This window comes from Panthera tigris, chromosome D2 (genome assembly GCF_018350195.1).
Source record: "Panthera tigris isolate Pti1 chromosome D2, P.tigris_Pti1_mat1.1, whole genome shotgun sequence".
Lineage (NCBI taxonomy): Eukaryota > Metazoa > Chordata > Mammalia > Carnivora > Felidae > Panthera > Panthera tigris.
In genome coordinates this window covers 69200328-69224281 of record NC_056670.1, presented here as the reverse complement: position 1 = coordinate 69224281, position 23954 = coordinate 69200328, and the positions used below count along the sequence as shown (strand labels likewise).

General features: G+C 47.7%; 2 protein-coding genes across 34 annotated transcripts in view; both read right to left on the bottom strand.

Annotated features, from left to right (window-relative positions):
* TCF7L2 (transcription factor 7 like 2) overlaps nt 1-23954 on the bottom strand; it is a 250272-nt gene that overhangs the window by 205131 nt on the left and 21187 nt on the right. The gene's annotated exons all lie outside the window — the stretch shown is intronic.
* On the bottom strand, nt 17627-18282 carry LOC122231899 (60S ribosomal protein L17-like). Its single transcript, XM_042960730.1, has one exon. It carries the CDS (start codon nt 18227-18229, stop codon nt 17675-17677), a length of 555 nt encoding a protein of 184 aa, XP_042816664.1. The 5' UTR covers nt 18230-18282; the 3' UTR covers nt 17627-17674.

The following is a 23954-nucleotide window of genomic DNA, read 5'->3' as shown; positions in this document are numbered from 1 at the left end:
CCATTGATCACACGGGCCGAGGTGCCCATGTGATGTGCTCGGCCCATGTGATGTGCTCATGTATTCAGAACCTTCTACCAGAACTAGGATTTGCTGCCCTCCCCTCCGGGCCCAAAAGATGGCTTGCCAATAACAGGACAACGAAAGTACTGCCAAAGGCCATCCTGAGCAAATATCATTGCTTACACTGTCCAGAAAAGACATCATCTAGCACTATTTGACAGATTAAATCACTCTGGTGCCCTGTTCTGAGTCAGTCATCAAATACGGGCCGCTGGCTAGCTGCATGATCTTAGGCAAGTCAACTTGCCCGTCCGGACCTAAAGACTGCTCACCTCTGAAAACAGGACGCTTGGCCAGACTGCGACCCACTCCCTCTCATACACGTACTTGTACTCGCCAACAGACTCACGACCCTGTCCAGGCCGGTCTCAACTTTCCTTCCTCCCTCCAGAGCCTGGTGGCCATGCGCCCTGGGCCGTGAGCTCCCAGAAGGCTATTAGTACAACGGTCCCTCTCTACCACAGCTGTGTTCCCAACGTGGGGGCCATCTTTCGGCTGAGCAGATGCCTGTGACCTGTCACAGATGAAGAAAAGAAGTGTGGAATGGGACTCGTCTGAGATCTGGAAGAGCTGCTCAAGCACCCTGTAACCCCACATTCCCAGTGTGCACTACTCAGCCCTCCAAACGGCTGTCCTGCTTCTCTTTACCTGAAGGCCTCTCAGACCTTCCAGTGAGCATCTGAACTCTCCAAGAGGTGACTGCTTATGTGGAATCCCCTGGAACCACTTGGCCCCAGTCCGTGTGGAGGAAACTCCCAGGGCTAGCATGTGAGAGAACATGTATGCTGATAGGCTGCTCCCTACTTTATCTCACAGAAGAGAAAAATGGGCTCTGGAGAAGTCGAGACATCCAGGACTAGGCCCTGGGTCTCCTGAACCCAGTCTGCATATCTCCCCAGCTTAACACAAGGTAGACAGAGGTATGTATAAACAAGACTACAAATGGTATCGGCTTTCCCAGGGTCACCAAAGTTTCTGAGATCAATAAGCAACATCCGCTAGCCAGCGGACGAGCAAGTCCTACTAGCAGGAAATCCTAAGGCCAAGATCACTTTCTAACATGCCTTACTTCTGTGATGAATAACTGAAATTTCAGTGTATTATATTTCTCATCCAGACCATGAGAATTAACCAGCCACCCCATTTACCTGTGTGCAAATTCCTCAGAGGAACTCCCCTCCTCCTCCTCCCACAAAGCCAACGGAGATGGTGCCTGTAAAAGGCCGAGAGCTCCCAAGAAGGAAGACACCAAGCTAAGACAGCACGAGATACTAACAGGGACTCAGAAGCCCACCAGAAAAACATCAGCAGGGGCGCCTGGGTGGCTCAGTCGGTTGAGCGTCCGACTTCGGCTCAGGTCATGATCTCACAGTTTGGGAGTTCGAGCCCCGCATCGGGCTCCGTGCTGACAGCTGGGAGCCTGGAGCCTGCTTCGGATTCCATGTCTCCCTCTCTCTCTGCCCCTCCCCTGCTCACACTCTGTCTCTGTCTCTCTCTCTTAAAAATAAATAAGCATTTAAAAAAAAAAGAAAGACATCAGCAGCACACAGACTGCTTCAGGAGCAACACCTAGGGACCTGCCTGCCTCTCCCACGAGCCAGGGATGGGGAGACCAAGTCATGGACCAGTTGCCCATTCAGCCACTTGAAATACAGACAACAGGGGATCATTTCAATTAGTCTGTTACATAGGCCCGGACACTCAGGGTCCTCCAGCAGCAAAAAAGGAAAATAAAACCATAAACCCAACGCAAACAGAGAAAGCCTGGTGAAGGCACAGCATGACTTCAGAGGGCCCCAATCCATCTCCAAGCTATACTGACAGAGTAGACGTGGGAAAATAACCTCTGAACACAGTCTCTTCATTGGATGTAGCTGTGGTGATGACTAATGAAAATACAAAGCCAGGCAAAAGCGTTACCAGATTCTTAGACTTTGGCTGTGTACGGCCCCCAGTCAGCAAATACCCAGAGTCAAAATGTACACTGATGGGGGCAGATGTAGCAGTTGGGTGCTCAGGCTTTCTAACCCCTTCCTTGCTGTGTGATTTTGAACAAGTCACTTGCCTTTCCTGTTGCCAGTGTCCCCTCCCCCGGAAAGGAGCGTGCCTCACACTACAATTAAATTGCAGAATGTCTATAAGGCACTGAGCCTGGGAACCACTCAGCAAATAACAGCTGTTTTAAGTTCTGATGCAGGGAAGAGTTTGTGCAATATTCACCATTTAAAATGGGTCTTCTCATTCTTTGGGCCAGAAGAGACTTTATCACATTTGCACTACCATCTGATGCCAGCCCCTGCTCAATCCTGCTTTCCCCCCTTTTCCTTTCTCAGATGCTACCCTCCAATGAAACCCAGGTACACCTAAAAAAGGGGGATGTCTTATGTGAAAAACCTGGCATGTTTGCTCCAGTCCAACTCAGTTTACAAATAGGTCCAGAAGCAAGGTCCTGGTTTGTACAACCAGAAAGTAACTAAGGAAGAACAGAATCTGGGCTCTGGGGTCTCAGGTCACGGCTATTCCCATACTTCATCTCATCCCCCATCACGCTCTCCACATCTTCTAGAGTAAATCAGGAACGTCATCAAACCCTCCCCCCTTCTATTAACTGTCAAAGGCAACTGATGAGCCGTCTCCTCTGTAGGGGGCTGCAAGCCACAGGAAGTCGGAACAAGCACGCATGGGGAGCACGCCAGGTTATCATTAGATTACAATACAAGGTCACGGATCAAGTTGCTCAGCCAAAGAGGGCACCCCTGACCTCCGAGAGCAGCAATGGAATCCATGAGGTATGTGGGGTGCCTGGGTGGCTCAGTCACTTAAGCGTGCGACTTCAGCTCAGGTCACAATCTCACAGTTTGTGGGTTCGAGCCCCGCGTTGGGCTCTGTGCTGATGGCTCAGAGCCTGGAGCCTGCTTCGGATTCTGTGTCTCTCTGTCTCTCTGCCCCTCCCCCACTCACACTATCTCTCCAATCACTCTCTCTCTCTCTGTCTCTCTCTCAAAAATAAACAAACATTACAAAAAAAAATTTTTTTAATTGAATTCATGAGGTAAGGGGCTGGAACTCAGTATGACTCTTGAGACTCAATGGAAAGAAAACCAATATGGAATCTTGTTCCGCTTGATCCCGGGCCTGACAAGGAAATCCCCAGAGGCGGGACGCAGTGTTGAGACCAGACACTCTCTGCAAGGGCAACCATTTCACCACCGGGTCCCTGACTGGCTCTTCCCTGAGGACAGGAGCGTCAAGCTTTCCCCCAAAGGGGGCAGCCCTACATCCCTCTTCCCTAAAGGCCCACAGCCCTCTTGCTCCTTTTTGGCCTCTGGGTGACAGCGAAGTGACAATCAACAGATGGCATCAGTGTCCTGTCACAGCAAACCCTGCATGCAGCCTCAGGCTCTCAGCCTTCAACCCACTGCCCTTTGGATGAACAAACCTTTCAAATCCTCCCTTAACGTTATTGGAAATTTCAAGACAAAGTAGCATGACTCAAATCAACACATAGTTTTCCCGCTTGCTTTTTCAAATGCTAATGGGCCTGTGGTCTGTCTACACCAACCTACCCCACTCCCCACAGCCAGGTTCAGGTGGGCTCCAAGCTAAATATTCTACCAGCCGTAGCTGATTCTCAAAGACTTCTAGTAGCTTCAGTCACCCCAGTAGTGGGAGAAGGAGAGGAAATGACCCAATTAACCGTTTCACTTCACTACAAACCTCAAAGCAAACATTTTTCAAGATCTCTTCGGAAACCCACTGCTTTGCTATCCTTTGAGGAAAAGGATACCTGAGCAGGAGCCTCACTAAATTCCTTGGAACCACTTGGAATTCAGCTCACCTCCTCACCATCACTCCCCACAATCATGGCAGAGCATGAACCTCACCTTTTTCTGTTTTATCTTCCCCCAAGCTAAATTTTCCAACATCTCTCAGGAATACGGGGTCTCCCCACAGTCTCAGAAGAGAGAATGGCCTTGTAACAGCCTCCAAATCTGCAGAAATTTCCACCTCTAGAACCCCAGACCCCAGCTCCGGCTCAGTCTCAAAGAAGCTGTGACCTTCACCCCCTCTCAGTTCCCTGATCCGAAAACAACGACGTCAACTGCAACCGTCTCCTGACCCTTTTCAGCTAGAAAGGTCTAACTCAGTGTACTATACATCGGCAGGCTGGCTTCCCACCTGCTAAGTGCTGGCCGGAAAGCCCAGTGCTCCCCAGAAAGGAGAGAGGGGGGCAGTCGTGGCCTCCTGGCCTTCCTAGATAAAGATCACTAGTGAACACTGCAGTCTCCACCACGGGCCTCCCCCTAGATGGTCTTGGGTGGCGGTCAGCAACGAGAACAACCTTTTGGAGCCTGGGCGTCCCTCCGTGGCCTGACTCGTTGGCTCCGACCACAGAGCTGCCTCCTTTATTTAATATCTTGGGCACGCGGACCACCATATTGCCCCTTTTCTGGGCTTCAGGCAAAAACCAAAGCAGGATCACCCTGGGAATCACCGAAAGCAGAATCTTCTTCTTGGGGCCGTAACGGGTACCTTTGCCAGGGGGTCCACATCATTTTGGCTGCCATATCCAGAAGGGTCACCAGCCGCCTCCCTACATGTCATTTTTTATTTGCTGATTCACCCACTGGGGACAGCAGAGTATTATGGGCTCTGAAACCAGGCGGGCCAGGGTCCTAATCCAGGTTGCACCTCTCACTGGTCTGCTTCCTAATCTGTAAAATGAGAATGTCTGTAAACGTAATGCCTACTTCACAGGATTGCTATGAAGTGTTAAACGAGAGAATAATATAAAGCCCTTAGCCCCATGCTGTGCACAAGGCTTTCAATAAATGTTAGCCATTATTAATTCTTCTTCAATATAATTCATCAAATGGGGGAAAAAATAAGAATCTCAGCTCCTAGAGGCTCAAAGCTACACACATCCCCGTAGACTTTTACGTGAAGATCCAGTAACACATCTGCTTAATCCCAGATATTTCTGGAGCCACTAGACAGTGAAGGTGAAGCCACGAACAGATGATCCCCACCTCATGGAGCTAACATCCAGGTGAAGGAGGGGACAGCCAAAGAAAGATGCCAGGGTGCGCGTGATCCCACGCTGAAGGACACCAAGGGGTAGACAGGGGCAAAACAGCTTATCTCTGAAGGGCGGGGAGGGTTTCAGAGCGGGAATCTCTGAGGGAAGTGGTATGTAAGCCAATTTAACCAAAACACCAGGCTGCCATGGGTTTAGGGGAGGACAAAGGGAACCACAGAACAGTACGGGGGAAAGGTCTGTCTAGATCAGCCCCTCCTTCTGAGCTGCCTGGCAGGCGGCGATGCACCCAAGGTCTCACTGGTACTGAGTGAAAATCCAGCGCCGACAGAGGACTCCCCATCCCTGGTCAGGGGTGCTCCCTGCAGCGAAAGGGGGAGCCAGCCAGGAGAGGGGGTGCTCGCTCACGCCCCCAGGACTGAGGCAGGAAAACCACCACAGAACGACAACCAAACTCCAGCCACTGTCGGGGCACCAACGAATGTCTCAGAAAGTGCCTCTGTGGGTAATCACGTGCTTCAGCTTGAAAAAAACCCGACAGCCTAACTGGGGGACTGCCTGGAGTGGGGGATTCTCTTCCAGTCCCCCAGCCACAAGCCTCACTTCTCACCTGGCCAAGTCCCAGGCTCCCAGCTGTACCCACACCGAGCAGCCCGGGGTCCCTCCCACGAGAGCTTTGGGATCTTCTTACGTTCTTGCTGATCAGCATGACCAACAGCCCCACCTCTGCCTTTTCTTCTCACCCCTGGGGAAAAGGAGGAGAGAAATAGGCAGCATCGACTCGTGAAAAGTCAGGCGGAAACTCCAGAAGCTAGAGACTCTGATGTAACTGGCCTAGGGATGAGGCTTCAATGGCTCCCGGGTGGCTGTATCCGGTGGCCAGCGTCAAGAAGCCCTGGCGACAGCAACGTAACTGATGGGTGTCCATCCGATCGCTAACAACAAGGAACGGAAGGAAATTTAACGTGGCTGCTTTTTTAACAGGCGATCTTTACACAGTCACGGGCAAAAGAAAAGTCACATTTTGCTGCCTTGCCCAACACAACTGGCAGGTCACAGAATCCAAGGTTTTCAGTCTGGCAGTCCCTCAGAAAGTTAAACACAGAGTTATCATATGACTCAGCAATTCCACTCGCTGGCGTGCATTCAGGATCAATGAAAACAGGGCCCACACAAAAACCCGTGGATGATTAAACGTTAATGTGGGATAGCCACACAATGGAATAATATTTGGTCAGAATGAGGCATGAAGAATTAGCACATGCTAAAACACGGACGAACCTTGAAAACATCATGTTAAGTGAGAGGCCCGACACAAAAGGCCACATATTTTACAATTCCATTTGTATGAGATGTCAAGAATAGGCATCTACAGCATCTGCCAGGAGCTCAGGGGAAGGCAAAGTGCAGAGTGATGGCTAATGGGTCTAGGGTTTCTTCTGGGTGCGGCGAAAACGTTCTGGAATTAGGGAGTGTTGATGATCACACGACTCTGGAAATAATACTAAAAATCACTAAACTGTACGCTTTAAATAAGAGACTCGTATGGTTTGTAAATGCCTCAGCAGAGCTCTTACTTTCAAAAAGAGTCTGAGGTTTTACTCACAACAGCTTGAGAAGCAGTAAGTGTGATTTTTGCCAGGCTTCTTCTCGGGGACTACACCCATGTGCCAGCGCCATGTGCTAAGCGCTCAGTGGGACGGCCTACAGACCGCTCCAGGTCCCGGTGTGCCCAGGGGAACCTCACAATCTGGGTTTGCGGCCCAATGCAGGGCGGTAAGCAGGAGACAATACATGGCAAAAGCCATTTTTACAAGCGTGTAAGTAAGATCCAGAAGATCCTGATTCACTAAATAGGGTGGGGAGGGGACACCTGATGAATCTGAGTTTTTAACAGGGTCAAGGGTTCCCTGATCAGGAAAAGTCTGGGAACCACTAAAAATGTAACAAAGTAACACTTTATTCCAGGACCTCAGAAAGGGACCAACTCAGAAGTTTATTGTTAAGGCGAGGCCTCCAGGGGCCAGAACAGAAGCCTGGAGTCCTGCTCGAGATGCTCCAAGCACCTCCCATCCTCGTCCTGGGATTCCCTCTCTCCTCCCAGGCGCTCAAAGCCTTTGGCAAAGACAATGCAATCTTAGCGCCCAGCAGCGTCAAGCTCCCATAGGCCTTGCTGGGCAGGCCGCACTTCTTTTGATTCCAGAAATGTTAGTCCAGCGCCCGGGCGATTGGCAGGGAGCGGGAACTCGAACCCAGGAATCCCAACGCCCACAGATTCTCACCTCCAGCTCCAACAAAGGTCTCTTTGTCGGGTTTGGGTGTCTCCCGGAGGGCATACTTCCCTCCCAGGGCTGGGGAGAGAGGAGGCGAGGGCGGTGTGCGGAATGGAATCCACGCATTCTCTGGTCTCCAGGTTGCCCAATCGCACCGCCCGAGGGGACGGACGGGCAGCCTTTCCCTGGTCTTGGCGGCCAGGAGGGAGGTGGGCCCCGCCCACCAGGCCTCACAGCTCCCTTGCATCCAAGGCCTGACCCACAGGCCTCCCGAGCCTGCATCCTGCCGGGGCGACAGGGCTCCAAGGAACAACGGGGCTCTTGTTCAGACACGCTTTTCAGCCGGTGAGGTTACCCTCTAGAAATACTTCTAAATAAATACACAGACCATCCCATCCTGAGGTCTGCCTGCAGCCCCGCTTTCGGCACAATGCCAGCCTCCTCGGCCCTGCCAACCACCTCTGTCGCGTGACTCGCTCCACCCTCATGGTGAGGTGTCCTCGGGAATCAGAGGCAGCATCCGTAGGCTTCCAAGCACGGGGCCAGGAAGCAGAGAGCCAGAGGCCAGGTGACTGCAGCAAGCCTCTCCTCTTAACAAGCACAAAGGGGAAGTTGGCTGTGGCAGAACAGCCTGACCAGGGGCCTTCACCAGGAGAATGGCCTCCCGCCTCTGCTCCAGATTTAATTCAGCCGTGGCTGGGTGACGGGAACCACCCAGCCATCCCTCCAGGGGTATGGCAATGGGGAAGACTCGCCCTGTGGTTCCTCTTACCCTGGAGGAGGCGTTTCCTGCCTTCTGAACCATCTAGGAGCCTGAGTTACATCCTCACACTGCATACAAGATGTGTACCCCACTAGCAAGATCTCTGTAGCACTTCCCAGAGAGGAAAAGTGAGTCCCCACTGGGGGCTCAGATTAGCCAAGGTGGCCACAGCTCTGGGATCCCCAATTTGGCACGCACTCTCTACCTGGCAGGAAGGAATCCAGAACCTGAGCGTTCCTGAGGAAGGCCACAGAGCTCACCTTGAAGAGAAAGGCAGCTTTGAGCTATAAAAATACGAGATTCAGACCCTGGACCAAAAGCCAGTGAACAGTCTCAAATTTAAAGCCTATCTAAAAAACACCGTTTTCCCCCAGAGGGCTTCCATCAAACTTTGTCCCCTTTGGTGCTTGAAACTATCCACTGAGACGAGTAAGGACTATTATTCCCGTTTTAGAGGTGATTTTGGAACAGACCTGGACACAGAAAAGAAGCGTAGGAGGCTGACAAGTTCATTTTTCACATCCTTTCAGATCCTGAGTGTGCACCCGCCCCAAAATTTAAGGGATGGGGATGTATGGCAGGGAAAAGGTGGGGGAAAGTAAGTTTTACAAACCTGAGCTGCACTGACAGTTGATGGATTTAATTAAAAGGTACCCTTTCAAGCAACAGGAAAAAAAATAATAATAAATCCACGTCTCATCTGAGTTACACCCTGGGGATCCGCAGGATAACCACTAATAAAACGCTCCCGTCCCCCATCACTATGTGGGTGACTCCATCCATAACCATCTGTGAGCCGTGTGCAGGAGTCTTGAGAGACAGGCAATTGTCTTTATATTATTAACAGTAATAGGAGCACACTACCAGGAATAATCATTTCTGCATCATGCCAACCTGAACCTTCATTTCACTGCATGAGCTGCTGGGCATCAAAGCCAACAAATTCGCAGAAATGCTCAGGGAAGGAAGGAGGGGGAAGAGAAAAGAGCCCAGCCTTCTGCCCACCGCCATCCCCCACCCCATCCATTAGAAAACATATCCCTAAATAAATAATGAGAGCACCCAATCTGCAAAATATCCCACAGCACCAGGTGAGCAGAAACCGCCCCCCCCCCCCCCGCCAACCATCATCTCAAAACAATTTTAAACCTCAACCTCACCGATTCGTCTACCCCATCTTGGTTCAAATTAAACGAAATGCTATCATGCTGCTGTGTTTTAAAACACTGTCCAAGAAGGTAGAAAAGGTTACCCACAGCAAGCAAGGAGTTCTGTCTTCACCATAGCAACGCGCCTATTTATAATATGGTCTACCTGCATCAAAGGCTTGCACAAGACACTCAAGGCAAGACCAGTGCTACATCCAAGCCCGAAGAGGAAGCCGGAAACTCTCGTGAGCACGGCAATGAAACACTTCCAATTACATTACATGCCACGATTATTAGCATTGACTATCAGATTTTCTTTTCTTTCTATTCCAGTAAGAGTAAAGAGGAATATGAATCAAGGCAGTTCCGAGGACAGAGGAAGCCAGCATGCCACTTTCTAAAAGTGCTGTGGCTATTTTTTTTTTTTTTTTTTTTTTTTTTTTAATGGTTAACCCCAGAGGCAGGGACAGGAAGGAAAGGTTTCGAAGCAGAGCCACACGTTATGACGTTGCTGAATCCTCCCCGGTGTCAGGTGTGCGGCCTGATAAGGCACCCTTACCGGTTCGTAAGCAAGGCCTCAGTCATTCGTGCCAGGCAGAAATTCCAGAGTGGCCCAGATCCACACACATGCGGGACCTGGACCGTGGAAGGAAAAACACGTTTTCCTTTTGGAGGGAGGCACAGGCACCCACATCCAATTACTCATTGCAAAAGGATTCTGATTGGCCAACAAAGGCCAGGTTAGAATTTTCAAAGAGAAACCCAACTAGATTCCCCACAGCAACCTCCCTGTTTCCATGTCAATACAGAACCTTAGAGCATGACAGGGCCCTAGCATCAGGCAAAGCCCAGACTCAAACCCCAGAGCAGCCACTGACCAGCCACACACCCTTGGGCAAGTTCCCTAACTTTCTTCAGTTTCCTCAGCTGTATAATGGGGATGGTACAGAAAGTTGCTGTGACCTTGAAGTTTACAAATCTATAGAATGTTCTAGAAAGGGGCACATAGCGAGAGCTCAACAAACACCGATTCTTTTTTCTTTTGCTACTAGCATCAAGGTCCCTTTCTGGAGCAACAATGCTAGAAATCAAAGCATTAAGTCCCCACACTCACGAGACAAGAGACCCACACGAGTACCTTAAAAATGAAAAATGAGGTATTCCCCATCCTTAACACACACTCCATGGAATGATGCCAGCCCTGTTCCATAGCTAGAACAACTGAGGCTAGACTCACGTTTGCACCAGTGATAACACTAAGGGTCAAAGCTAGTGGACCAGGAGTAAGCTGAGAGTCGTAGGGGGTGAGGAGCCTACAGGAACCATTGAAGGAAGGCAGACATAGAGTGACCCACCATATTTTCATTCAGTCAAATGGAAGACAAAAAGCATCCCTTGGACCAAGGTGAGTGGCACATAGGACAGAGGGACTCACAGTTCTGGACACCCTCCAATGCTCCGTATTTTCTTTTCCCAATAGCCTGTCCATTCCTACAGGCCAGGGACTATGTCACTGAACCTAGGCACCCAGAGCAAGGGACACATTACAGACCCTAAATAAATATTTGTTTCTGTGTAATGCTTTTGGAGGGGGAAAAAATTCACTTCAGCTTCCTGGTATTTCCCCTAAAGTGATTTTTCATAAAGAAACAAAAACAAAAGGTATAGTATCGTTTCATTTCATTATCGCAACAATCCTTTGAAGGAGATATTTTGATTCTGCCCGTTTTACAGACAAGCAAACTGAGGATTAGGGAAGCACTTGCTCAAGCTCACACAAAGTCACAAAGTAGCAGAGCCAGGATTCAAAGGTAGGTCTGACTCTAGAATCAAGCTCTTAACCATTTCCTTATTCTTGATATTTCTCTTGATCGATCATGTACATCTAGCAGAGTTCTTAGCGACGAGTAGATGCTCAGTATTTTTTAAGTAGAAACACAAAAGAAGTGGACAATTCAGGTTGTAGCTTCTAGTGCTCACAAAAAACCCTAGATCAACCATAGCTGACAATGCTTCACCTTAGCTTTGCAAACTACATAATTCACGTAGAAATGGAAAAAGAATCTAGCACATGTCTTCACCCACCAATCTCTGCAAGAAAACGCCTGGGAGCAAAACCAGTGACGGGAAATGGGTTGGACCTGAAATGCTGAGGTCCAGGTATTAAATTATGCTGCACTTGAAACTTCCAAACCAGAGATCCAGCATCACCAAAGAGAAGGGAACAGGAGGTCAGGGCAGCACCCACCCGGGCAGAGTTCTCGACCATGCCAGTTCTCAAAATCTTCCCAGGGAGGTGTGGAGGCCTCAAGAAAGGGAGGTACGAAGAAAAATGCTCAGATACATCCTCTTAACCACAGCCCGAGCATTTCTCCACCAGAGAGAAACACCAAGTACAACACCAGTGACTTCTAAGTGTGCAGGCCGATTATAGCTTTACTTTCAAAAGAGCTTTGATTGATCTTTTTTGATAGACCTGAAATAAATTAAACTAGATTGACTCACTTGAGAATGGACTCTAATCCCTTAGTCAGATCCCGGAGAACTCAAACCAAACCAGCTGTTAATTTAGGCTTTATAAGATAAAGCATGAGAAATCCAAGTTGATGTACCCCAGAGCAAAGCTTACATCATCTCTGTAAGCAATCAACTTACTGCTTCTTTTAGGAACTAATCAGTTCTTGGGTAAGTGGGTGCCAAGCCTGTACTCTCAGAGCGAAACTAGCTCAGAGAAAGGAAGAAAGGCGAGAGAAGGAAGAGAGGACCCGAGAAACACTGACTCACTCCTCAGGCAAGCTCAGAAGCGGCCCAAGACATTTCCAGTTTGCTTTCTGCAACTCATCTGTCTTGTGCTCCAGAACTGCAATGGCTTGACCAGAGTCTAACCACCAAGTGAGAGGAAGCACCCGATACTCTTCATATTTCTTTGCAAAAAGAGGGGGAGCAGAATTACCCCGAAAATATTCCCCACTACTTTTTTATTCCCTCATCTTTGAAGATCACACTGTCCCCTTTATCTCTGCTTTCTGGGTGCCTTTGATTTGAATATAGGAAACTCAAGGCTTTCAAGTGGCAACTGCCCATGGCACTAATGGAGTTAACAAGCACTACACACACACACACACACACACACACACGCACACACACACCCCTACAGGCTTCTTCCCAAGCTAAACTCTGCTCACTCACAGGCAGCCCTCCCAACTTTCACTAGCATTTTTTGGAAAGGGATTCAGGTCTTCATCCCAAATGAAGGTGGGCATTCACCTCTGGGGAACTCCACCCAATGCCTCACCCCAGGAGGTTCCAGCACAGTGCCTTTCCTTCTGGGGGGGAAAGAAAAAAAAAAAAAAAGGCTGCCAGCCTCTTGCTCCTAAACAATGATGTTTCATAGATCACTCTGTTTACCGAACATAAGGGGATCAAGAATTGAAATCCAATTTAAGGAATTATGGTGCCTTCAGACTGTTTTTCCTCAACGATGAAAAAAGACAGGCATGTTGTTTCTGGAATTAGGCCAGAAGAAACTGATCCTTGTAGTAATACAAGAAAAAAAGAAATCAATGCGTGTGTTTATACATGGGCTGGGGGGAGGGGACGGCTAAAATAGGAGTTAAAATCCGAGTAGCAACAAACTCGTTTCCTTCCATGGAAGGATCCCGAAGTTTATTTTAGTTTTATTTTTGATATCAGACAAGTAGAATATGATTCATCTCTTATCGTTTCTGAGAGGAAGAAATTTAACCAGAGAAGATAAAACCAAAACCAACCGCCAAGTCTGTCCACTTGCCTTCCACTAGTAGCGAAAGGGACCCAGTGCCCAGCAACAGTCTGAAGCTGCTAAGATTACAGACGTCCTTCCCCTTTAAATACAAGTACCCACTGCAGCTCGGTACCCGGTGCTCGCCATTGTGTTATTAATCCTCTGAGATTGGTTGTATCCCCATTTTACAGATAAAACTGAGACTTCGGGAGGTTAAGTAAGTGGCCGAGGTCCCACATACAATAAAAGGGTGTGACTTGAGAGCTCAGGTATGTCTAACACCAGTGTCAGGGCTCCCATCCATCATCCCTGAACGCCTCCAGGTCACGGCATAAACTTTTCACTCCAGATAAAACAGCACTTTTGTGGCTTCTAATGGGTCTCACCACCGCGTATGTCCCGTGGAGGTATTTCAGGGATGGACAAACTGAGACGCAGAGAGGGTACGTTACCTACAAGCAGGTAACTGAGTGAATGACCCAGCAGTGTTCCCAACTCCTGGGGCCCTAACAGTAATTATTACGCTTCCTCCTCAACCTTAATTAATTCTTTCCCACTGCCATACCCAAAGTCCTCCCACCAAATGCTGCCTCGGGGAGATAGTTTGGCTGGTGGTGCTAATTTTGATGGGGGGGAAGGGGGAGGACTAAAAGGGGGGCAAAACTATTAGATAAAGTAAATTAAGATGTTTCTAATAGGTGTGGAATAAATCGTCACTTTAAGGAACTAACCAATTAAAAAGCTACAGCACTGCTCTTGCCAAAAGCTATGCCATCAGCCAGAATGCCAGTGACAAACTGCAGTGGAGAGGAGGGAAATGCTAACACCTGCCGCAGCCTAAGGCCACTACAAAGCTACAAAGGTCTGGCCAATGCCAACAAAAATACCAACGCTTTCTGATCAACCAAGATGGCTAAAATACAAGTCCTCTTTTTCAAGGAGGGAGGGGATGTCGTCGTACCTGCTCATTGTTTTACACCTCCCAAAGCCAAAGAGGGGAGTGATGATAAAAGAAGTCCATTGACGAGGGGCACCTGGGTGGCTCGGTGGGTTAAGCGTCAGACTTTGGTTCAGGTCATGATCTCGCAGTTGTGGGTTCAAGCCCCGCGCTGGGCTCTGTGCGGACAGCTCGGAGCCTGGCACCTGCTTCAGATTCTATGTCTCCCTCACTCTGTCCCTCCCCTGCTCATGCCATGTCTCTCTCTCTCTCTCTCAAAACTATGTAGGGGCACCTGGGTGGCTCTGTCGGTTGAGAGTCCGATTTCAGCTCAGGTCATGATCTCACAGTTCCTGGGTTCAAGCCCCGCCCACATCAGGCTCTGTGCTGACGGCTCAGAGCCTGGCGCCTGCTTTGAATTCTGTCTCAGTCTCTCTCAGTCCCTCCCCTATGTGCGCGTGCGTGTGTGTGTGTGTGTATGTGTGTGTGTCTCAAATATAAATAAACATTTAAAAATTTTTAAAATAAACACACATTAAAAACAAAGTCCACTGACAAAAACTGTTTTCTGATTCCACCCCTTTGCATGTTACCTTCAGAGAAACTCAAGAGAGATGGCGATACAAACGGCCCAACTCCAAGCACCGTGTTTTAATTCATCCTCCTGCAAATGAAGGAGGTCTGAATTGCACCTTCTGGAACCAGGAGGTGATAAAGACCCTAGGGATGCTGTCAAGTCACCTGGGAAAATCAATGTCATTTCTTAACCACCACGGAGAACAAATCATTGCGCACAAACTCCTTGCGGCAACGCAGTTCTCCAAGTTGAAGTGCGAAGTGGCCTGAGCTGGCTGTCCACTCACGGATCTGATTCCCTGCCCAGGAGAGCCCCACGGGAAGGCCCGGCGAGCAGACCTGAGTGATGGGCACAGACACGAATGCAAAGACCTGGCCCTTCCTCCCACGGGTGCTGCTTTCCTGGGGCAGTAAGCTTCCAATCACAGGTTCCCCAGGTCTCTTGGCCCTAGGAACCCGCTAGCCGCTTGTCTTTGAGGCAAATTGGAGGAGGAGGGGGCTGTTACACGCTTATTACAAATTCAGACAAACAATAGCCTGGCCACAGCAGCCCGCGGACACTCCCTCATAAAGAAAAAAGTAAGTGTTATTAGGTCGGCAAGCCAGAAGCCAGCCCTCTGCCTTTCAAACACCAAAAAGGACACCTTTTAAATCTATTTTTTTTAATGAAGTTCTAAGCAATAGAAATTCGACCAAAGAAGAGAGCAGACATTACAGCTAAAAGGCCACAAATTCCTGTCTTGCTGTCACTAATTTCATGCCCATCAGAAGCTGAATAATTCGGAGCCCGGTCACCCCCATAGGTTTTTTTGTCTGTCCTCCCCAGGGAGATAAATTATGTCACAACGAACTCTCTCCCCCAACGCTCTTCAAAAAGTACCCTGGCCTCTTGATTCGGCCCACTCCCTGACAGAAGAAACCAGATTACTTTGGGGGGAAGGGAAGACGGGAAAGAAAAGCAGGGAAAGATATATGCCACTTGGCCACTTGGCAGGAGTGGCATAATGGTGTTGTCAGGGTGACCGACTGTCCCCGCTTGCCTGGGGTGGACAGGCTTCCTGGGACAACCTGTTGGTAACAGGTATAACACCATTAAGCCTTCCTCCCACGCCAGCCACTGAGCTAACCCTAACCCTCTCTCATGTAACCTCACAATAACCCGCCCAGCAGGCAAATCCCATTATTAAGCCCATTTTTCACAGATGGGAAAACGGAGGCACAGAGTAATTAAGTAATTTGCCCAATTTAAACTTTCCAGCGTTATGTAAAAGGAAAAAAAAAAAAGTGATGGAACTCAGATACTGGAATAAGGAGAAGTTCAGACTTTACGGGGAAATTCTGACCTGGAAAGCAGTTAATGAGGAAAAAAAAACACTTCCTGCCAAAGGAGATGAGAGGAGAGCAGGGGAATCAGGGGAAATACACAGAACAGGAAGATCAATCACAAGTTGGTCTAGATGTTTCCAAAATAGTCCTTAGAGGCATTATGTAAGTAACACAGAAAGAGAGAGAAGAAACCCCAGGTGGGGGAGCGTGTGACAGCTGAGGATCCAGGACAAGAACGATGACAATGGCTCTGCGGCAACTTGCCAGGGATCCCGGGCCCCACGAGAGCCCGACAATCTCCACGCCCTCTGGGAAGGCCATGCCCGGGGCTCCCCCCCTCCTCACACTTCATGGGCCAGGAGCCCTGGCCACTCTTGGCTCCCCAGCAGCCAGACTCTTGAGCTGAGGTGGCAAATGGAAACCGCAAACCATGAACCAAAGCAGAAGTCAGACCCAGAGATAAAAATCCAGTCACACGGAAAAAAAGAAATGATAACAGAACCACTGAGGCCGAAATCAAAACCGTAGCTGCTTTGCATGTGGCACGGGGTTTGTGTGTGCGCTTTGTCTGTGTCAGACCTTCGGTTCCCACCACACACAACTCGCCGTGGGGCTCCTTTCGCTACGAGGCAAACCGGGAGCCTGTGGAGGATCGTCTTGCAAGACGTCTTGGCCAAAAACCCAAGAAGGCTGGAAGGAGGAAACCCCAAGCAAACCTCAATTTATTGCTCTTACATATCAGTCGGGGACGCCCGGGGCGCCCAACCCAATCTACAGAAACTGACTTGGTGCTTTTCCTAAACTACCCTAACGTCAGGAGTAACACGTTTGTTGGGGGGGACGATAAGGATATCAACATTTATTTTCTGATGGAGATAAACTGGCAAATTGAACCCAACTGCAAAGTGACCTAAGCAAATCATAGCTTCTTCTTTTTTTTTTTTTTTTTGACTTTGTTTTTTTGGGGACAGGGGGAGGCAGACGTGGGAGAAGGTTCCTCTCCCAAGGAAAGAGGCCTACCACATTATTGAAGCCTTTTCCTCACCGGAGAATTCAAGCCCTGAGTGCCAATTCTTCAGAAACAAATGGCTTCACAAAGCACGTCCTCTATGGGGAGAGGCTGGTCCTCTGCTCTCACTCACCATGACGAAAATGTGACAAGAGTGACAAGTTTTTGAAAAAAAACACAAAACCAAATAGGGTGCATAAAGCACGCTGGGAGTTTGATAAACACGTCTTCTAGTTTAGAAGCATTTCCAAACCTTCCTCTAGATTCTATTTCAAGAAAAATGTCTGCAGGGGCGCCTGGGTGGCTCAGTTGGTTACACGTCCGAGATCAGCTCGGGTCAAGATCTCATGGCTGGGGAGTTCGAGCCCCGTGTCGGACTCCACGTTGACAGTATGCCAGCCTGGGATCCTCTCCCTCTCTCTGGCCCTCCTCCACTCTCTCTCCCTTCCTCTCTCTCTCTCTCTCTCTCAAAATGAGTAAATAAACTTTAAAGCACTTACCAAACCATATATATAAAAAAAAGAAGAAAAAAATGTCTGTATACCCTGGGTCAATGAGTGTTTTAGAATTAACAGGGAAACTCTTGGCTTCTTCGGCAATGATTAAGAAATAAAAGCTGATTGCAGAATAAGCAAATGAAAACCAGGGGGAGCGGAAAGGGGAGGTTTGATTTTGATTTTTAATTTTTTTTTAATGTTTATTTATTTTTTTATTTTATTTTATTTATTTTTTTTTTTTTTCTGTTTTTACTTTTATTTGCATGTATTTCATGCAGAATTTACTCCCGGGCCATAAGTTTTTGTTTCTTCAGGTTCTTCTGGGATATCTTTTTCTTCTGTGCAACCTCCTCTTCTGGTTTAGGAACAATCTGCTCTTTTTCAGTAAGGATCATCTCAATGTGGCAGGGAGAGCTCATGTATGGATTAATCCGACCATGAGCCCTGTAAGTTCTACGCCGCATTTTGGGGGCTTTGTTCACCTGGATGTGCTCAATGACCAGAGAATCTACATCTAAACCCTTAAGTTCAGCATTACTCTCTGCATTTTTAAGCATGTGCAGTAAAAATTCGGCACTCTTTTTGGGCCACCGACCCTGTGTCCAGCCCCACTGTTTGGCCTGGGCACACCTACCAACTCCACCATTGTAGCGTCGGAATGGCACACATTGCTTCTGCAAAGTGACATCTTTCAGATACTTGGTGGCTTTTCGGATATGCATACCCTTGATGGCCTGGGCAGTTTCCCGTGTGTTCTTAAAGTGAACACGAAGATTTGAACCTCTTGATTTGCATGATTTTGTCGGGTTTTCCGGGTCAAGTGAATAGCGAACCATTTTCAGAGATCACCTCAGGCCGCTTACGGGAAGAGCAATGTTTATTTATTTTTTGAGAGAGAGAGAGAGCGCGCGCGCAGGGGAGGGGCAGAGAGAGAGAGGGAGACACAGAATCCCAAGCAGGCTCCAGGCTCTGAGCTGTCAGCACAGAGCCCCATGTGGGGCTCGAACCCACAAGCTGTGAGATCGTGACCTGAGCCGACGTCAGATGCTCAACTGACTGAGCCACCCAGACGCCCCTGGTTTTGATTTTTAAGGATAAGAATCAAGTTCAGAGCTTTGTGAGTCCTGAAACACTTCTGAATTGAGTCTTACAGATTCCATACATTAATAAAGCCCAATTCTTCAGAAAATCATTTATTTTAAGCTAAAGTGTTGACATTAGCTCACTATTTGATTTTACTGTTTGATTTAGGTCTTTTGCTGTATATTTATGACCTCTTAGGAGCTAATCAAAAGGACAAAAATTCCTCTCTGCGCACGTTTCTTGCAAGATTTCGGCTCTGCTATAATACCAGAACGTAACAAGTGCGTCAAGAAAGCAGCCCTCCAGGGCCCTGAAAAGATTCATCTCTACGTCATTCTACCCACAAAGTGGATGCTTTCTTTTCCTTTGCGGTCTATCTCCAGAAATCCCCTTATCCACTGCCTGCTCAATTCACGTGGTCTATACCCCACCCTCAGGAGTACCTGTGACAATTGCTTTCAAGCCAACTCAAACAGAGCCCCCAGAAAACTCACAGAGTGCCAGAGACGCTCCTTTCAGAGCAAAGACCTTCAAATTCAGAATCACATCTCAATGTTTCCTCGAAGTTCCAACTTAATTACGTGACTTCCTTGTTCTGAATTGGAGGTCGACCATCAGGCAGGTCAAACTGAGGGCAAAATGCGCCGGTGGGTTTTGGTGGCAACAGTAGACTCAATTATCCCAAAACGCTGTTTAACTAGATTCTACTGGTAAACGAGATCAGAATATTCAGATTCTCAGAATTCAGTGTTGAACCATTACTGTAAAGCCTTAATTTTTTATTATCATCCCCTTATTGATTTTTCAACTGAGCTGAAAGGTGGAGACCGCCAGGAAGTAAAATCCTAACAGGTCTGCCTCTAGGAGAAAAGATTTGCCCGGAATGGACACAAACCTTACACCACAACCCCATACGATGAACTGCACCCCCCAATTACAGGAACAAAAAACTCAGGGCTTTAACCTCCATTTACACCCAGCGTTCCCAATGGTTAGATTTACGGGCACTGGGGGCGAAAGTGCATAACCATGAATTTCTTGGCGGTTCACTGCCGACTTCCTCGTGCACTCCAGCCTTTCAACAAGCCAAGTCTCCAAGTCCAGTCCAGTCCACAAAAGGAAAGAAAGAAGAAAATGCGCAAACCGAAAAGAAAAGAACCATGCGAGACAACCCATTAAGGGGCTTTATCAGCTCTTTCCGAAATAAAAGGAAGTTCAAGTCTTCCAAAAACATCCTCGGGGAAAGCCAACAGTCTAGAAGCCACAGTAAAAAGTAAAATCATAAATTTTCACATTAAATCACAAAATTCCTGGGAATGCAAACTCCTGGGTAAAACTGGGAGACTAAGGTCATTACACATCCTGAGGAGTTTGAGGTGTGGGAAATACCAGTATTTAGCCCTGAAAGTTAATTCTCTGAAGTTCAATGTTTCTATTCACCTCATCAATATATATAAACCACCTACTACATGAAAAGCGGGGTCACCACTCACTAGCCATTAAAAAAAAAAAATTTAGATAGACCAAGCCTTCCAAATTCTCTTCCAAATATGCATAATATATGTATTTCAGAATAATAATCCCCTCTTAACTGCTTTCCGATAGAGAACTAAATACCCCCCCAAGATTATCAATTTAAATGTCACTTTCCCTCTTCTCTCTCTCTCTTTTCAGTCATCATTAGGCAAAAATAAAAAGCATTTCCTCGGCCTCCTTGGGAGGAGGCTTGGAAAAACCCAGAAGCGTACCCGGGAAGGAAACACAGAAGAGGAACCTCAAATTTCCTTTCTATTTTGGACTGTCAATAGCATTTAGGGAAAACACCTCCTTCATTTCTGCTTCATATGTTTTCCTTATTGGTTCATTTGCACAGTGCGGCTCTCCTAGCAGCACTCAGTACATCGTTTTGTCATTTCTGCCTCTCCCCGCCATTAGTGCAGGCTGCTGAGACGACACCCCAGCTGCCTCCCCAGAGCGGCCGCCAGCCCAGGCGCATCCCTTACCCCCAGGTGGTCCCCCCTTTGACTAATGTTCACCAACACTCATACATCATTCCCAAATTGGTCCAAATGAATTAAACACAGCTCTGCTTAACATTACGAGATTTAAATGGATTTTCTCTCTACAGGTCTGCCCCATAATTGGGTTTATCCATCTTGTTGAAGTACAGTTTACACTTGCTAACATCACGCCAATTCAAGCTACATTTTCTGCTCCAGTGGCAGGAGCAAGGCAGATTTGTCATCGGATCATAACAGGTAATTCAAACAACAATTAGTTTGATGACGGCCCGTATGTCAATGTCTGCTCCCCAGCAGCCGGGCTCACACCCGATGTGCTCTGTTCCTCAAGATGAATTGTCTTCACAATTCTTCAATTTCAATCGTCAACAATGCTTACCGAATCAACTTAGAAACTATTGACACAAGGCTCCCTTCCCTACAGGGCAGTCTCACCAAAGCCCGGGCGAAAAGAATCCCCCCAGGCCCTCTAGGCTACCGGCGCGAACACATCCATTTTCAAGGGCTGGACAATTTCTGATTTTCAACCACCGAAGCTGTTTATTCTGGTGCCTCACCTCCTCCTCAAAATTCTGGGAGGCACAAGGTTTGGGAACAAAAAGGGATGAATTTGCTTGTGTCGATTCATCCACCCACAGGTAGGAAAACACTCGTCTAGGTTTCTGAAGTTGCCTGCAGGAATTAATGACAGTTGCCATAGCCTGAGAAAAATGGTATGATCCAATGGGAAAAAACTACTTGTCCTTTAAGGGGAAAAAAAAAAAATGCTAATATTGCTTTTATTTTTTTTTAATTTTTTTTTAATCTTTATTTATTTTTGAGAGAGTGAGAGAGAGACAGAGTGAGAGCAGGGGAGGGGCAGAGACAGAGGGAGACACAGATCCGAAGCAGGCTCCAGGCTCTGAGCTGTCAGCACAGAGCCCGACGCGGGGCTCGAACCCACGAACCATGAGATCATGACCTGAGCCCAAGTCGGACACTTAACCGAATAAGGCACCCTGGCGCCCCTAATATTGCTTTTAAAAACCAACTAACTTCCAAGCATTTTGAAACTCAGAAGACAATCATAAAAATGTTTTATGTATTTACATATACTTATACTTTACGTAATTTATATTATATGACATACCATATATTACATACATTCAAATATAGAACAGTTCAACTGTGGTTAACCATGGTTTGAGTGATGCCATAGTCGTTAACACAGGGTGCAAATTCATGCAATGAAAGATGGCTGAGGTCAGGCTACGAGATACCAGAGAAAGTCAACAAAGGGGTTGAAGGTCTATCTCAAATTGTCTCATTGAGTACAAAAGATAGTAAATACTGATATCATGTATATATGCACTATATAAGATATGTATTATTAATCATGATATACATAATTGCCCATCATGTTTTGCAGGGACTGTTAAGAGAAAAATGTTAAACCCCGCCTCTAATACACAGCCACCCAACCCACTTACGTCTGTTCCCCTTCTGCCCTCGGTGTGCATTATTTAAACCCACTCACACCCCAGGTTGTACGCCTACAATGTCCCACACGTTCCTGCAGGATGCTCTAGGGATACGAAGATGAGGAAGGCACAATCTCCGAAGGGCTTCCATTCTAGTCAGATGTTACAAGGACCAAGCAGAATTTTTAAGTGACATACGAGAAACGCAAACGGCAAACAACAGGAGTCATAAATCTTTGTTACCCAGCAAAGATAGTCCAGGTTATCAAATTTATCATGTGTGACGTTTCTGACAGGAAGTAAAAAACACACAATGCATGTCGGTAGAAGACTCCTTCTAAATCTGCAAACAGGTACCTCACGCAGTTCTCAGTGGTGAACAGAAACTCGCATTTACCGAGCGCTCATCTACCCGCCATTCTGGCCCACTTCTTACCTGCCTTGTATCTCCGTTCATCTCCCAACAACCTTCTGCCAACAGGTACTACCGTTTGTCCCCACTGCATGGGTCAGGAAACTGAGGCTTGGCCGACCGCCCCCCAAACCCAGGTTGTGGGACTCCAGAAGCAGGAGCTGAACCTGCCCACCTCCTCTGGTACCTAGTCCCTTTCAAATGCAGAGGTACTGCTACCAAAACCTCGAGGGTTCCCAGCGGGGTGGGGAGGGGGGAATCTGGGCCCCCAGGGGACATGTGGCAAGGCCTAGAGACATGTTTGTTAGGTGCTAGTGGTTTGAAGACATTAGAGGTCAGGGATGATGCTAAACACACACCATGCAACGCACAGGACAGTCCCCGGTGAGACAAAAATTTTCCAACCCGAGTAGTCAATGGTGGTGCAGCTGAGAGACGCCACACTAAGCCATCCCATCTCATTCACCCCCTCTACCCGCCAAAGACACACCCATTCCCAGTCCATGCCTAACGGATGGTGAATCTCGTATAACCAAGTGTTTTTCCAGATGCATCCCTTAAAAAACTGAAGTTCTGTGAAAATACTTCAGAGTATGTTTGATTCTAATGTTTCTTTTCAGAACATGTTAGAGACACAGAAACATACATATGCCTGCATTTAAGCTTCATATTTTTAAATTTCAGTGTATTACTCATCACATGTTAAACACACTGCCAGGCACTCAGGGATTTGGGTGGAACCTCCAGGAATAATGGTCTGCTGCCATATCTGTTTGAGTGAAGACTGTGCTGAGATTTCAAGGTAAACCGTTAAAAAAAAAATCTGCAACCACTTATCTGTTCCATCAGGACTTGATACAACGGCACCAAACCAAATTCCAGAGACAAATTAAGTGCGAAGCTTAATAAGCCTGTCCACAACCCACTTGGAAATTTCTGTGTTTAGCTAAACAGCCCCATGATTCTCAGGGACTTTGTAAAAAGTAAGAATTATAAAGTACAACCTCTAAAACAGAGTTACTAAGAACATACGACCAGCTGATGGCCACGTATCAGACGTCTACGCTACCTGCTGACTGCCACAGATCAGACGTCTACACCACCTGCTATGGCCCCTAAAAGGCACACACGTGGCTGATGGAACAGCTGTGTCCATCCTTCCTGGTCGTCCTAAGCCAAGGACCACCAGGCCACCTCTCTGCATCCTTACCAGCCCGCTTACAAAGCACGCAGGCTGGGCCCCAAGTGCCGTAATGTGGTGGAGAATGAACACATACAAAGATCTCAACTCCTACAAACACACGGATACCATTAGAACAGATAGCAGTTTTAAAAATGATAGAAGTAAAAGCCTTAAAACAAGATTGTTTTCTTTCACCCAGTCAACTGAATATAGTTGCTATTGGTTTAAACAAGATAGTAACTTCTTGAAAGATAGACATAGAGCCAAGCTGGGCCCCTGGTCTCCCAACTTGGCCCTGTTTCAACCAAATTATGGGAACCAATCACTTCCCTGCACCTCAGTTTCCTTGCCTTTCAAAACAGACTGCAGGGAGGCTGGCTGGCTCTGTCAGAAGACCAAGCA

Excerpts from the sequence above, each read along its gene's own strand:
- LOC122231899 (XM_042960730.1), bottom strand. The coding sequence starts at position 18,229 with ATGGTTCGCTATTCACTTGACCCGGAAAACCCGACAAAATCATGCAAA.